This window comes from Haemaphysalis longicornis, unplaced genomic scaffold (assembly GCF_048455015.1).
Source record: "Haemaphysalis longicornis isolate Haplotype H1 unplaced genomic scaffold, Haemaphysalis longicornis Haplotype H1 scaffold_20, whole genome shotgun sequence".
NCBI lineage: Eukaryota > Metazoa > Arthropoda > Arachnida > Ixodida > Ixodidae > Haemaphysalis > Haemaphysalis longicornis.
In genome coordinates, this window is record NW_027526296.1 from 871689 (window position 1) to 887983 (window position 16295).

At 47.3% G+C, this 16295-nt stretch overlaps 1 protein-coding gene across 2 annotated transcripts in view; it reads right to left on the reverse strand.

Moving 5' to 3' along the window:
- Nucleotides 1-16295, reverse strand: part of LOC144172285 (uncharacterized) — a 75696-nt gene that overhangs the window by 36361 nt on the left and 23040 nt on the right. For both annotated transcript variants that reach the window (XM_077701035.1, XM_077701033.1), the window contains exon 2: nucleotides 10842-10945. In XM_077701035.1, the coding sequence (XP_077557161.1) occupies nucleotides 10842-10945 (104 nt within the window). The remainder of the gene's footprint in view (nucleotides 1-10841; nucleotides 10946-16295) is intronic.

Here is a 16295-nt window from a genome sequence, read left to right on the forward strand (position 1 = left end):
TACTCAGAACTCAAAATGGACTCAAACTCAAAATGGACTCAAACTCAAAATGTACTCAGAACTCAAAATGAGCTCAAACTCAAATTGTACTCAGAACTCAAAATGAACTCAAACTCAAAATGGACTCAAACTCAAAATGTACTCAGAACTCAAAATGGACTCAAACTCAAAGTGTACTCAGAACTCAAAATGTACTCAGAACTCAAAATGGACTCAAACTCAAATTGTACTCAGAACTCAAAATGAACTCAAACTCAAAATGGACTCAAACTCAAAATGTACTCAGAACTCAAAATGGACTCAAACTCAAAGTGTACTCAGAACTCAAAATGGACTCAAACTCAAAATGTACTCAGAACTCAAAATGGACTCAAACTCAAATTGTACTCAGAACTCAAAATGGACTCAAACTCAAAATGTACTCAGAACTCAAAATGGACTCAAACTCAAAGTGTTCTCAGAACTCAAAATGGACTCAAACTCAAAATGTACTCAGAACTCAAAATGGACTCAAACTCAAAATGTACTCAGAACTCAAAATGGACTCAAACTCAAAATGTACTCAGAACTCAAAATGGACTCAAACTCAATCGGACTCAAACTCAGTCGTGATCACTCGGCTCAAACTCACTCAAGCTCAAACTCACCATGCCACACTAGCCTCGCGCTCACTCAAACTCAAACTCACGCCTGAGTTTGAGTCCAAATGAGTCTGAGTGAGTGGACTCATGAGTGAGTTTGCCGACCTCTGACCTTAATCGCTACCTTTGGACTCTCACTTTTGTGTATACGCATGGCCTGCGCTAGACAGAGAGGGGCTTTGTGAGATACCTAACGCGTTGAAAGGCTATCGGACGCGGCAGCAGGCTGACCCCAGTCACCCCTGAGAAAGAAAGCTGGTTGTGAAATGTCGGCTTCTCCATTTATTGTACTGTTTGCAGTGTAATTATAGCTTTTTATTTGTAGCCTCCCAACCAGACAGGTCGCAGCCAAAAGTTTACCTTCACTGCATGTTGTGTAGGTCCTACAGAGGAACCAATTGGTAATGGGCTTACCCAACTTCCCATTGATTCCGCTGAATGACGATCATTTGCGACCCCACAAGCACGTGTGCATACGAACGTTTAGAGATATTCAAAGGCACGTCATCCCGCGGCTCACAAAACTTGCACAACATAGGCAGTTTTTTTTTTCTTTTTTCTTACCACCGGTGTTGGGAGTCTAAGCTACTTTCTAGTAGTCGACCAAGTGATAGTAAACAAAAACAAAAGAAAAGTGATTATGAGCGAGCTCTTTAATAACAAAGTTTTACTCGCAAATAATTGCAAATCGGCACGAACAAACTGGGTGCGAGAGTACAAGCTTTCGCGTTTCAAAGGCCTTGGAGATTTTTAAAGGTCGATAGTCGTGCTCTTTTGTATCAAACGGCATTTCAATCAAATGGTTTTGAAAAACGTGTGTCAGCTCAAAGGTGGCATTTTAGTCAAATGGGGATCCGGACATTTCAGTGTAGGACATTTCGGCGCAGACATTTCGGTGTACGGACATTTCGGTGCACGGACATTTCGGGGGTCTAGGTCTTTTCGGTACAGGGCGTTTCGGTACGGTCTTTTCGGTACACGGACATTTCGGTGCACGGACATTTCGGGGGTCCTGGTCTTTTCGGTACAGGGCGTTTCGGTACGGTCTTTTCGGTACACGGATGTTTCGGTACAGGACATTTCGGTACAGGGCTGTTCGGTACAGGTCGTTTCGGTACGAAAACGAATTCGAGCGAGCGTTTGAGGCAGCAAAATCCGCGCCCGTTGTTAACATGGGAGTTGCAAGCACGCAAATCGAACGTGTTTATTACAACTGTTGTTGCTCGTAATTTTACGTTATTTTAGGCCAGTAAAAAGATAAAAGAAAGGACACCAAACAGGCGCTGAAAGTTTATTGACGAAACCACCATGTATATATAATAAATCCATGGAACGGAAAAAAAAGCCCACATATACGACATACTTTTCATGATGTCATACTTTTCACTTTTTTTTTAAGCTCGCAGATACTGCAGATGCTCGTTTTTGGCGAGGGCTTGTTTAAAGCGCTAGACACATGAACGACCAGGGCATGCGATTCGCATGCGACTGATCGTTACGACTGATTGTTAGGACGGGTTTTGGCGGATCAGTCGCATGCGAATCGCATGCGCCGGTCGTACATAGCGCCTGTCTTGCGTTTTTCTTTCTGTCCTTGTCGTCTGAGCTGTGGAATCATGACGACGACAATTGAGTGCTGTTGCGGCCGTTTTCTCGATTTCCCTGGGAAGGCCGATATGAGTGCTCTTGTATTAAAACACCAAGGTTCAGGGCCTTTTATTCTTACAATTTTCGCATGCAGGAAAGTCTGGCACATCCTGCACCCCAGACGGACAGAAGGGTTTGCGTGTTGAGTCCACACAGAAAAGCTACACTTTTAAAATGTTTTGAGCGGGTTTCCAAGTTATCCGATGTAAAAGGGTTGAGATTTGGGTGAGTTCGTAATAATGCATCTAAAAAAAAACTGCGCGGAAATTAACGGGGTTCTCTGCTGTCTTCGTGTGTTCTTGTCCCCGTTAATTTGCGGGCAGTTTTTTTTTGTTTTGTTTTCGAGATTATCTGATGTGCCTGGAGTGGTAATATTACTGCGTAAGAATGTATGTCCGCAGCAACATTAAGTGTCGAATTGGTCACGCTGGAACATGTAAGTGTTATAGTAGATTAAATGTAGATTTATAGCTCTCAATTTTGTGAGGAATAATCGAAAAGAAAAATCACGAGACATTCCAGGTGAATGTGGATTACCAGCGAAGCTTGTCTTGGTACGTGACACGCAGGTGGCGCCAAATTTACCGGAAAGGTGTAAACAAATTTAATTTCTGTTGAAAGTTGACGATGGGCATCCTCAAGGAAGACATATACATTTATCCACGCACTTTTATTTTGACTCTAGCGAACGAGCAGACGGTGCATCATATTAACTAGTCTACTGATGGTGCGGATCGAGTGTTGAGACGCATAAGCTTGAGGTCAAGAACGGCGAGTGACATTGGTGGTGACCGCGTACTGACAATGCCTACACCGGGACATTTTTTTTCGAACGCCCCACGGTAAAGAACGCCTCACTCTTCAGATACGTAACTTTTTGTTTGCATACATGCAAAATACAAAAAACACTATGTATTCAAATGAGCTTCGCCTAAAAAATGTATTTGTCATGAGGCGGCTCGCTGTCGTTGTTTCGGAAGCCGGTTCCGAAAAGAGAGGGTGTGGGTAAAGCGGGGCTTAGGCGTTGCGCTGCTAAGCACAAGGACGCGGGTTCGATTCCCTGCTGCGGCGGGCGCTTTTCTGGTGGAGGCGAAAAGCAAGAACGACCGTGTGTCCGGGATTTCGGCGCACTTTAAAGATCCCCAGGTGTTCAAAATTAATCCGGAGGAATCCACTGTGGTGCGCCTCATAAAACGTGAAGCGGGGATTTCCCCCTTTTGACCTAACGCTATTGCTCGTGACCCCCGCACTTCTTTATGTGTATCCAACATGAATGCTTACCAATTCACTCCAATTCGTGGATTGTATTCGGCCTTGTAACTGGAGTACACATATTCGGGGTGATTTAAATTCAGAATTTTTCTACAATACGTTTCGGAGTTCATATACAGTGAGCACTCATGTTAGCGCAGTGTCCTTGTTAATCTTATATCGCCTCAAAGGCGTTCTGCTGTGGTAAATGGCGCGTTGGCAACGGGAATTCTTATTTCTAGAAAAAACAAGAAGAACGGAAAAGAAAACAGTATATGTGAATACTTTTAAAACGAATAATTCTCGCGAATACCACGGGCTTGGAGGGCGACCGATAACATAAATTATTGAAGCCACCTAAGGTTAGGAGTCTTCATGCGATCGACATCGTTTACAGGAAATACAGTAAAATTTAATATTCATCAGACGCGATATCCGTGCAGTGAATTGCAGTTTTTGTTCTGCCATGAGGTGAGATCCTCATTTATGTGTAGGTTTGTTTTATGCGTTTCTTATGTTTAGCGTTCATTTTTATATACCCCGTTCACGCATTACTTGTCACACATGTTAAAACTTGTACTTGTGTCTTTTTTAGCTTACCTTACTCAATGCCTTATCGAGGAAACTGAAAGATAGTTATAAATAAATAAATAAATATATGTAGAATATTACTCATATGGAAGCTAAGCCCTTAGTTGAAGCACTAGTTACAAATCTTTATCTCTAGTGGTGTGTCCGTGAGTTCGCATCGTGTGGAAAGGTAATAATGAGCAGTGACAGAGGAATTCTGAAACTAATTATTGATACGTCACGATGTCATAAAATGAATCAATTCCAGAACTTCATTGAAGTAGCTAAGGTGACGCAGCGGGAACATCGCTCGAAGGTACTGTTTTGAACGCGTTTTGAAATTTCATGCTTTCTGCTCACGTAATTAGATGCGTCCCTGCAATTTGAATTTTCTCAAAAGCCATTCAAGAATACCAAATTTCGGAAGAAAGAAACGGCGGCTGCTGCCGTAGCATTTTTTTACTCGAAAATATCGTTCCGCAGTTGTAGCTGTCCGAAATAAGTAATTATTATCCAATGATTTTTTTTTTTCCGGTGGTATGAAATGTGCGATAAACAGGAAAATAGCGTCGTAGATAGACATAAGCCGTATATCTAGTAGTTGTCGTGAATTACTTCGCAGCGGACAACCTTTCCAAGCTCCACCAAAATCCTAACGCAGAGGGCATCCGCTTTCAGAGTAGAGGGCAGCGCAATGAACGGGGCGAAGCGAAGACGAGTGTCTCGTCTTCGCTTCGTCCCAACTTTTGCACCAACCGGCTCAAGCTTCAACTATTCTGAGGCATCCGCTTGCCATCCCACAATAGTCGCGGGGGAACTCTATTGAAGTGACTCCCCGCTCACAGACGAACAATTAACTCTAGGAGAAGGAGTTGACCGCGCCGTCGCACTTGACAGTCAAACCGGTCGAACGCCGCGACCGCCCCGAGAAGAATGAGGGAAAACAGCCGTGTAGGTACAGTGCCTAGAAGTGTAGGCAAAATTCCATTCGACGACGGCACGTGGTGGCAGCTTTGAGAACTAGGGGCGCTTGGGCAGGAATCCTGGACTCGCAAAATTGGAGAATGGTCGCTCGCCCAAGCGTCTGGCTCCGGATTCCAGGAGGGATTACCGGGTCCAAGCCACCACGTAAGGTCCGGAGCATGAGACCGAGTTGAAGGGATGGTAGGTACGGCTGGAATGTTCAGTAAGGTAAAGTTCATGCTCGTGAAGGTGTCATGAACCTGTACTCCCCTCTTGGAGTCTTGCTCGTAGCCCGACAAGGAGTGTGGGGCGTTGAAGTCTCCCGCTACGAGTATGGGAGTACCTGGGTACATAGCCCTGAGGTGGTGGAGCCAACTGAGGTTAAGACGTGCTCTGCATGGCCTCCCATAAAAGGACACTAGAAGAAGTGGTGTTTTGGCTGGGCGCGTTAAAAGTGCGATCGCCTCTTGCTGTTGGTTGCACCATTTCTGAAGATCGATTGGTGTTTCAGGAACACTACTGACAATGTATATTGCCGCTTTTCCAGGTGCATTGCCAGTGCGATTATCCGGGATGGAAGGACTATGGTAACCAATGAAGTGAGGGAGAGTGCACAACTTGTTTGATTCCTGTAACAGGAGCGCCCACACATGAAGTTTACCAGAGTGAATTTTGGTTTTTAGTTCTCCTAATTTGTTCGAAAGGCCTCGGCAATTCCATTGCAGGATGACCGGTTGATGGCTTGAAGGACATTTAGCCGTGGTATAAGCTATCTTGTATAAGTTGGGTCAGATTGGATAGGGTTTCAAGTATAACTGTCCAGATGGCTGTATCACTGGGGGTTGTCTTTTGAGCATTCACTCGCATCCGTAAAGGCACGCTTTGCGAACCTTGCAGTGCATGAGTTGCAGCCCGTTCTTTACGGAGACCAGCTACGCGTGCCTTCCTTTGCCGGAGTGTCTCAAGCTGCTTAGATAGTTGGGCTATTTGAGCATCCAGGTCTTCATCTACCAAAGCATATTCAGTGAACTCCCAGTTATCATTGGGGGTATGCTTAGGAGGTCTATGCTTTTTAGGATCGGCCTTCTTCAGAATCTGCGAATACGAAACACCGGTTGAAACAGGTTCCTCAGGATCTTCTACAGCAGAGCACTCGATGGGTTCCAGGACCTAGAAGCGATTGCTTAATGGAACCCTCACTGAACTGCTTTCCGGACGTCGAGCGCGGGCTGTGGCGCGCTGTTTGGTCGGGCACTTTGTCGACGTTATTTCGTGGTCATCAGCCTTGCAAAGCCCGCAGCGATAGCGTGGCTTGCCGTCGGCATTTATTCTCTCTGGGTCTACTGTTGCCTTCGGACAGTAGTTTTGCTGGTGACCTAGTTTAAAGCACCTGTAGCAATACATGACTCGTGGTCGATAAGGCTGTGGGTGCAGCACACAGCCATTGTAGTAGAACCTTTCCGGTATAGTAGAAGAACCTTGTACGGTGACTAGGTAGGTCCTGCTTTTACCCATACGCCGGACAGCCAGAACCTGATGTGTGGGGACCTCAACTCACGTAGAATGGTCGCAGGGGAGTCATTCGGGTCAAGGTCGTACAGGACGCATCGCTGCACATTGGGCCCAGAGGCAAAGTAAGACGATCATAACGTTATCTTGACGGACATTGCCTAACGCTCTGCCGCTGATCTTCCGGCAACTACTTTCCACTGAAGGTGCTTCATGTCATGCGGTGCCCTGACCGAAGCAGAGTGCCGTACAAACGTCAATAAATACCTGCGACAGAGGGAATCAGAAACAACATTTGTCGAATCGCCATTTTTGCAAACGGCGAGAAATCGTTTGGCCATGAAAAGACAAAGGACGTAGAAGTTGCCTGGCAGATCACAAAATTCGAGGCATCCATCTGATTGATTACGCCTACTAAGCGGATTCGCAACTTCCACGGGGTTTAACGAAATCTCGGCAATGTAATCATTTTGTTTAGAATGCCCTTTCTCATATAACTCGCGTAGTGCACCGCACTCGTTCCTTGAACGAGTATGTGCGTGCGTTGAAATATTTTCCCTGGAGTGGTTGTTAAGAGGTGGCGCTTCTCTAGCACGCGAGTTTGATTTCGAGCCATGGCAGCCGCATCAAAATTGGTTCGACATGTAAAACACACGTACAGCCGGTAAAAGGCTTGTCTATAACACAGCGTTCGTACTCTCAGCCCTATCCTGCCCCGCCGGAGCGGGATTTGAATAAAACTACTGCGGAATTCTGAAGACTTAGCCCTTCGGTTTTGCCTCCGACATGTCTGGAACGAGTATGTTTTGGCAGTTTTCGGATGTAGCTGGTTGAAGTTGAAATCGCTGTTATAGACAAGCGTTTTACCGGCTGTACATAGACATAGGTGCACAGCTCCAGGGTGTCCTAATTCCTTCCCCGCTAGGACATTCATTTGTAACCATATCTACATTAAATTTTAAAATCTTGATGCAGTACATGAAATGCCATTAAAATTACAGTATAGTGACTATCAGACCTAGCAAAACACGTTTTTAAGACGATGTGTACAACTAACATAAAGAAGTGCATAAAAGTAAACTCATAATATTCATTTCTATGCTCTTTTCTACACTTCACGCCCGAACTATTAACGCCGGGCCTATGAATTCAAGCCCGAGCCCGGCCCGGGCCCGCTTCACTGAGCCCGGGCCCGGCGCTGGCCCGCCGATAATCGACTTCGGGCGCCCCGGCCCGGCCACGGGCCGGGTCGGGCCCGGGCTTTCGGGCCGGCCCGGGCCCGTGCAGTGCTCTAATCTCTACGTTTGGAACGCTGCAGTCCCACCCATAGAATGCACCAATTAGAACGTCGTTCACACCGGCAGCAGTGAAAAGGCGGTGTTAGAAAAGACGCTGTTAAGAGCTGTGTTTATTTCCCATCGTCGACGGTAGCCGGTTGTGACAGTTGTTTTGAACTACAGTATGTTTTTCGACAGACTTTGCACAGCGCGAAGTGAATCACTCCACTTAGAATTCGAGACCGCTCATTGCACGCCCTTTACAACACGATGAGAAAGGAACCAGAAAAAAAAAAAAACGCGTTCGCGACAAAGTTCACGACCCAGTTACAAAACATCCGTGGCGGACATAATGCGTTGCGTAATGCGTAAGCGGTGTTACAAAAACAACTCCCATGTTTGTTGCGGCTGGCATGCAGCTTTATAGGGTTCTTGAGTGCGTGCATGAGAGGGCGAAGGATGCCGCCGTCGCCGGTCAAGGCCGCTGCATAGCGAAGGCGCGCCGCGGGTGCTTACGCGTTCGCGCGTGCGGCCTAATTTTGCTTAATTCGGACTTCGCGCAGGATGTTGCGCACTGGACGGGCGGGGCGACAACATTCGGAGAAAGCGCTCGGCGAAAACATATATAGGACACTTGCTTTTGCGCGCGTTAACCACTCCGAGAAGGTACGCTGGGTCAAGGCCGCAGTGGAGGAACGTTGGGCCAAAAGCCATTCATAATGCATCAAAAAGAAAATATAAAATGCAGTTACAGCGCTCGAAAAACTTGTTTAAATTTCATTCTTTTTGCCACCCCTTAACACGCGACCCAACCAAAAGCCAACCCAAAGAGTGTTTCTAACTAAATGAACGCGGGGGCGCTGCCGGTTAATTACCTATATTTTGCCTCACATCTACCTCCAGTTTCCTTTGCGCTAAACAACGGGGAGATGTATGACAAGCGTCAGCGGTTCACGAGTTTCGAACGCTTATGACTATATAAACCGCTTGGTTTTCGAAGTCTCTGGTGGACGCCGCTACGACGGTACGCCGTGGCGCCCTACTTAAGATTCTTAATCCACGCTGTTTGTTTTACGCTGACACGTTTTAAAGCATACCAAATTTTCTGCATCACACAGTTAAAGGGGCCATGAATACAAAACACAAGTTTGGCGTAGTACAAAGATTGTATTGCCGTGACAACAATGACAACAATTTTATCGCAAGCTTGAAGCAAATAATCGAGATATTAAAGAAAACGCGATATTCGGTCCCAAGACAGATACAAGCCCGGCGCGTTTGGTGCGATGCAAGAGGTTAATCAAACGTGTTGGTATGCTGCGCCCCGCCTCTAAGAAATACCCAACCAATTTAAAGCGAAACTTTTTACCTCTACGGCCCCCCCCCCCCCTCACCCCAAAGGTTCCGTCGCGACCGTTGGTGCCAACTGAAAACTCTCGTGAACAAATAAAAGAAGTTACTGGCACCGCCAGGAATCGAACCTGGAACGAATAGAGAAACGGAGCGAGAGCCCATTGTCTTACCTATTGAACTCCGAGCCCACGCGGAGACGGGGGATACAGACGGTGCACTCATCGATCACATCGGTGGGTTCACCCCATGCGTTCTCGCTGACTGCCACGTAATAGCTTCACGCGACCTCTTGTGTCGCTGTGCGCTCCGCGCACTGCACGTGCGGCGGCCGTGTGCGCGCCTAAATGAAGCTCACACCAATGCATGGTATCTGACATCTCCGTCTTTGCCGCCGATCTCGTCGCCTCCGTCGGCAGCGGCAGAGAGGGAGAAGTGAGATCGTTTAACACCATGCTTGAGATTCCTTTACTTTATATAAAAAAAAGGGTTTCCACTATTGTGCTTCACCAATACAACTCAACCAACCACCGTTCCTAAATGTTGCATTGATTTAACCTTAGCAAAGAATATCTCTTTGAAGTAATAAAGGGTGTGGTTAAGTGCCTCATGGTTCCACTTTCTGTTTCCACTCTTTGTAGAGCCACATGTGTGAATCCAAGTGACGTCGCATGGGTAATCGTTGCGGGTGTCGTTTACAGCTTCGCTTTCCAACCACCTTCACAGGGTGGATTAGCGCATTTTCTTATTTGCGAAAAGAATGCAAAAAATAATAAAAGGAGTGTTGCGAGCCAAGCAGTAGGTAGCACTGGGCGCACACAGGAAATGCCAGGCTTGCATGCACAAGGGAACAAAATCTCCCAAGGAAGGCATATGAAGCAGTGGCGACTCCCCCGTCACTTTCTGGCGATTTCACTATGACGTCACGGAATCATGTTCGCGCGATTGGCGGCTTCCCGCCTAAGCCACCACCAGTAAACATGTCTGGGAGATTGTAGTGGGGCATCTAGTTCTGTTTAATTGTAATACTTGACTGTGGATGTGCATTTAAAGCACTGATAGATGTTTTTTTTTTAATTTCTGGTTCATAATACGTCACTGCGGCGCGAAATTCGAAAGTTTTCGATCATCTTGCGGTTCTTCTGTTCAAAAAAAGGTAGTTCGTGTCTGTAATGGAGTTGGGTGAGCTACCAAAGGCTAATGATTTCAAGTTTCACCTAGTCACTGAGCTTATCCAGATGTGTCACGCATCTCCTTACCTCCTCAGGTGGCGCTACGAAGGATTCGCGTCGGGGCTGCTCTTACACCCGCTGTCACCCACACCTGGCTCCCGGTTCGACGGGCTCCGTTTGGCCGGACATGTCCATTTTGCACCACGTCGGCATCGACCGCAGACATTCACCATCTTCTGTGGACTTGCCGTGGCCTCAAACGTTCCCGACAGCAAGTACTACATAGTGTGGGACTCAACCCAGGCCGGCCTTCCGACTACAGACGCTGGCTCTTTGGGCCGTATCACCGGAGCCTTTTAGACTTTCTTAGTGAAAACTTCCTGTTTACGTACATTTAAACACACTCGCCTCCACCATTTTATGCTGCAGAGCAAACTTTCGCAATTTAAAAAAAATCTTACCTCCTCGAGAATGCTTCCGTGGACAGGATTGTGGTAGAGGCCCTCTACGCACGGCATGAACATGTCCGCTGCTTGCTTCAGCACGGACATCATCAGGTTGTCATCTGCGACAGGTGGAAATAACAATCGTTATAGGGTTAAGATGGCGCGCGTGTTCGACCAGCCATTCATCGAAGATGAAGAACGAGAATGGTGAGGCTATCGCTTGGTTATAACCAGTCGCCGGTCCCAAGAAGGGAGCGAATAGATTTTGGTATGCAGCATTGCTACACTTGGACATCCGCCCTCTGGCTTAGAAAAATATTACCGCGGGACACATTATAGGAGGTCAATGCGCCATTGCGCCTTAACCCAGCACATACGACGACGGCGATGGAGTGAAGGGTGGGCATTGTCCAAAGGGCGGTGCTCGCGTGCGCGCATGAGCCCGGACAGCGTGTACGGCAAGTGTACACCTTGCTGCGCCATTACAACGACTCGGACTTCCTCTTTCGATTTCCGTAATGCGCTCGTTTGGGACCGCATCCCTGGGATTCTGTGACAGAGGTGTGGCTGCAGCCATTCACGCATACGTTTCCGAGACCAGGCACCTACCATGTTAGCTGTTATTCTTGAGAATATCTGTTACTGTACAAAAAGTTCATTTCCGTATTCCAAACATTACTTTCGATATTTCTTTAACCAATTATCTATTGTGATTACGCGCTCTTTTTTGTTTAAATGTTTCTGTTTTACAGTTTTGTGAAGCGGGAGCATTGGCTCTACTTATAGGCGCCATTCTTGGCCAATCCCCCACGTGGGTATGTGTCGTGACACAAAGAACAACAACAACGATAGTACGCCTTTCCACGGCCCTTTTCAGGGAACCTGCAGGGGGCGTCGAGCTCAGGTACAGCTTGCCTCGGCTACCGGATGAGCAGAGCAGCCACACCCGGGGCACGAGAAAGTGAACCGCCCGTGCAGCTACATGTGCGACCGTAGGTTGTACGCCGTCGTAAAGCTATGGCCACCGCCGCGTCAACCTTTCACGCAAAAACCTTTTAAAGACGATAGTTTTTCTTGGGCTACTTAAACGCAGCAATTTTGGTCTGCCTGTATGTCTGTCTGTCTGTCTGTCTGTCCGTCTGTCTGTAACTCGATTCAGCCACCCGGCCAAAGCAAAACAATGCTAGCGCAATAGTCTTATATAATCACAGCTAAATCTACCCGTCTATGTCCGGTGTAATGTGCATACTTGTCAACATTGTTAAAGAAGTACAAGACATTACGCAAATATGAGACAACAAATCAATGCAAAAATGATATTTGCAGTGTTCCTTTATACAGAAATCAAACATGCTTGACTTTTCCGAAATTAAATACTTCATCAACTGCAGAAAAAGAATTCACTCCGACGTCGCCTGCTGTCACCCGCGCACTATAGCTTCTGGCGCCATTTTAAGAAATCAACCGGCAACAGTTACGCAAGGTTCCACTAGATAGGTTCCACGTTCTGCTTACAACGCACGTGGAGTAGGGAAACGCGGTTGTATAAACGTTGAAGTAGGGCACCTCGATTAACGCGCGTCTTCGCCATACGGCAGCGTTCGCATCGAGACAGACGGTTTGAAGCAGTGGAACGCGGGAAATTTAAAATGATTTAAGCAAACCTTTGGCGTCTTTACCTTGGGAGGAGCGCGACGCAAGAGGAACAACATGAGAGGTGAGCGGGAAAGCGAAGGGAGGCATTTACTTCGCAAAAGCTGATAAAGACTATCGTCTTTTGACGGCATTTGCACCGAAATGAGCAGATACGCGGCCAATTTTTTTCTCTGTCTGTCTCCGACTCGATTCAGCCACCCGGCCAAAGTGAAACAGGGGTTGCGCAATAGTCTTATGTACCCACAGCCAAATCTAAACGTCTAAGTCCGGTGAAAGTTGCCGGCGCTACTATAGCTCCTGGCGGCATTTAAGAAATCAAACGGCAGCAGCAACGAAAGGTTCCACTGCAGATCCTCGTTCCGCTTGGAACACTTGTGGATTAGGGCAACGTGGTTCTATAAATGCTGTAGAAGGGTGCCTCGATTCACGCGCGTCTCCACCGTACGGCAGTGCTGGCATCGAGGCACTCGACTTGGAGCAGTGGAAGGCGGTAAATTCAAATTGACTTGAGCAATACTCTAGCGTCTTATCTCTGAAGGAACGAGACGGGAGAGGAACAGCATGAGAGGTGAGCGGGAAAAAGAATGGATGCATTTACTTGGCAGGGGCGCCAGTCGACTATCGTCTTTCGTCGACATTTGCAACGGAAAGGCCAGATAAGCGGCCATTTTTTGTCCAGGTGGATCTCTGGTGGCGTTTGAGCTTGCACTCTTAAGCAAAGACCCTATCACAGCCATCTACTGGGCACTTGACGGGATGGTACGCAGTGTGGCTGATCAAGTGTGCGCATGCAGCTGCCGGTTTCGCTCAAACACCCGGCCGCAGTCCTCCACGGGGCAGGAAAAAGTGCGCCCACGGATGCCACTGTGACCTGGTACGGCGAGGGCTGACTGGATCCTTGAGCCGACTTCTGGAAGCGTCGGCTCCTCCGGTGCCTCGAGCGGCGGGGAGGCGGATTCGCTCGCTGTGGCATCAGCGTCGGCCGAGGGTTCCTAGCGTATCGCATAGCTTTCGTGTATTACGCCCTGTTCGTCCAAGTTCGTTTCTTTCAGTACATTGCTATTCATGACGTGTCTGTCTACTGCGCGATCACTGAGCCTTGGGGTGTTCCTTTTGCTGGTACGTCGAATTTTTCGCCTTGTAGGGTTCCTAGGCTTACAGTTGCCGTTTGTGAGGATAGAAAGACCATTACATAGTTATAAACGTTCTCTCCACCTCGCGTGTCCTGGAGATTTTCGAGTATGGTTGCATGCGACACATTGTCAAACGCTCCCTTGACGTCTAGGGTAAGAATGGCGCTCTTTTGCGTTGTACTCAGGTTGTCAATCACTTCTTTAATTTGTAAAAGGATATCCTGGGTTGACAAGTCGGGGCGAAAGCCATACATGGTGTCCGGAAATCCCCCTCTGTCTTCTAAAAGTTCTTCGATATGACAGGTGAGTCTAATGAGAACCATGTGCTCGATTAGTTTACCCAAGAACGACGTCAGTAATATGGGTCCGAGGTTAGATATTTCGACGGGTTTGTTTGGTTTCGGAATCATTGTGACGTCGGCATGTTTCCAAGTGGCCGGCAGCCTGCCGTGCTCCCATACATCGTTGATTTTTTAGTATTTGGTTCTGCCTATTTTAGTTTGTATTACGCAGTAATTTGTTCTTCACTTTATCACTTCCCGGCGTGGTGTTTCTTGTGAGTTTGGCCGGAGCGGCGTCCAGCTCACACCTGGAGAATGGTATGTCTAGCTCCGGGTTGGGGGTCCCTCTGCAGTCCAGATAGGTAACGGCAGGTGGCGCGGACGTGGTGCCATTATTTCCAACGAACTTTTCTTTCATCGCTTGGAGGACGTCCTTTTCTGTCCCTGGGAAATTGTGAATAAGATGGGCGGCGTGTTTTCTGGTAGATGATTTGGATTCCCTATTTTGAGTCATGGGGGATCTCAGGATATTCCAAGTGCCCCTTGTACTAAGAGTCCCTTGTAGCCTGTCACATAGTTGATTCCAGTTCTGTCGAGCCAGTTGATTTGCGTATTCTTCCGCTTGCTTTGTTAGATTCGCAATACGAAGTTTTAGCTTTCTATTGCACTTTTGTTTCTTCCACCTCCGGCTGAGGCTGCGGGGGGCCTGCCAGATGTGCAGAAGGTGAGGGTCCACTGCCGGATTATCTATTGTCAGTTGAATTTCTTTTGTGTATTTGTTGGCCCTTTCCACCAGGCTTTTGTCCACTTTTCTAGGTTATCCAAAGAATTTCCCTTATCATCTTCTTCTTCCTATCTGAAGGCCTTCCAATCCGTGATCCTTGCTTTTCCCACTCTGGTGGGCGTTCGGTTGTGGTGGTGGTTGAGCCTCAGTTGGACTATGTGGTGGTCACTGCCCAATGTTTCCTCTAGCCTCTCCAATTCTACATGTGGTATTCTCCTGGAGAAGGCGAGATCAGGGCTGGTGTTTTTCAAAACGCTATTGAGATCCTGGTGGGGTGTTGCGTGTCGTTCCACAGGGTGAGGCGGTATTGTTGGGCCACATTGTGGACTTAAGCTCCTTACTTTAGAGCTCGGGTATATCCCCATGACACGCGGGCTGCATTGAAGTCCCCAACCATTATAAGTTTATGGCATTTTGTCACTTTCAAGACGGAGCGAATTAGGTTGTCAAGGTCCCCTAGTTTGTTCGAGGGCGGGACGTAGATATTCAATATAAACAGGCTCTTCTGGTCTTTCTTTGGAGGCAAAATTTAAACAACTTTGTTTTCAATCCTATGTTGAACGAAATACTTGTGCGTCGTTAGATATTTCGAAGTTAGGATGGCTGTGCAGGTCCTGCCTTCTGCTATGTGTGTTTCATATCCCCGCCATGTTAATGAATCTGTCCCTGTCTCTTGAAGGGCCAGGATGTCCAGTTTTTCCTTTTCAGTTAGTTGTGAGAGATTACGTCTCTTTAGCCTAACTGTTCTACAGTTCCATTGCCAAATTTTGAGTCATCGATCCACGCTCTTGTCGTCAAAGTTTTGAGAGGGGCTATACGTCGTCATGGTTTAACGTCTCCTCCATTCTTGCTTCCTTCCCGGGTAGCTTTTGGGCTTTTTACCTTAAATAAAAAAAATGCGCTTGAAAAAAAGACGTTTCGACCTCAAATTACAAAAAGCGCTCGCGGCGCCCTCTTGTGGCAGTGTTCCAATTACAACAGTAACAAAAGGTTCCAGTAGATGACGCGAGCAGTGGAACTGGGTACAGTTAACTTGGAACTAGCAAACCTCTGCTGTGCTTATCATGGGAGAAGCGAAGCGGGAGGGGACTTCCATGAGAGGTGGGCGGGAAAGAGAAGAGAGGCATCTACGTGGCAGGAGCCGCAGTAGGCCATCGTCTTTCGGCACCATTTAAAGCGAAGTGAGCATATACGCGGCCAATTCTTTTCCCTAATACGTCATTGCTGACGCTCTGTAGGGAAAAATTTGAAAGTTTGACAATATCAGTAGTCCTGTTTTGGCGAAAACGTTATTCGCGGGCAGAGTGGGGTTGAACAACATAAGAAAGGGGTTTTCTGAAATAACACCGTGTTGTATTTCCAGAACAGGTTGCACTTTGCTTTCACAGTTCCTTTAAACAAATTCATTCATACTATGCGGCTGGTATGTATAATGCAGCCTGATAAGCGCATAACGTACTTGTGATATCACTTGGCTGTTTGCGTGAGCAATAAGCACGCGCTGTGTTGCGTAATGCGCGAGCAAGTCGAATGCGTAATTGCTTGTTGGACAGATTGTCCGGTACAAGGTGGAACCCCACGTTCATTACTAATAAGGTGGAGTTCGGGTGTCAGC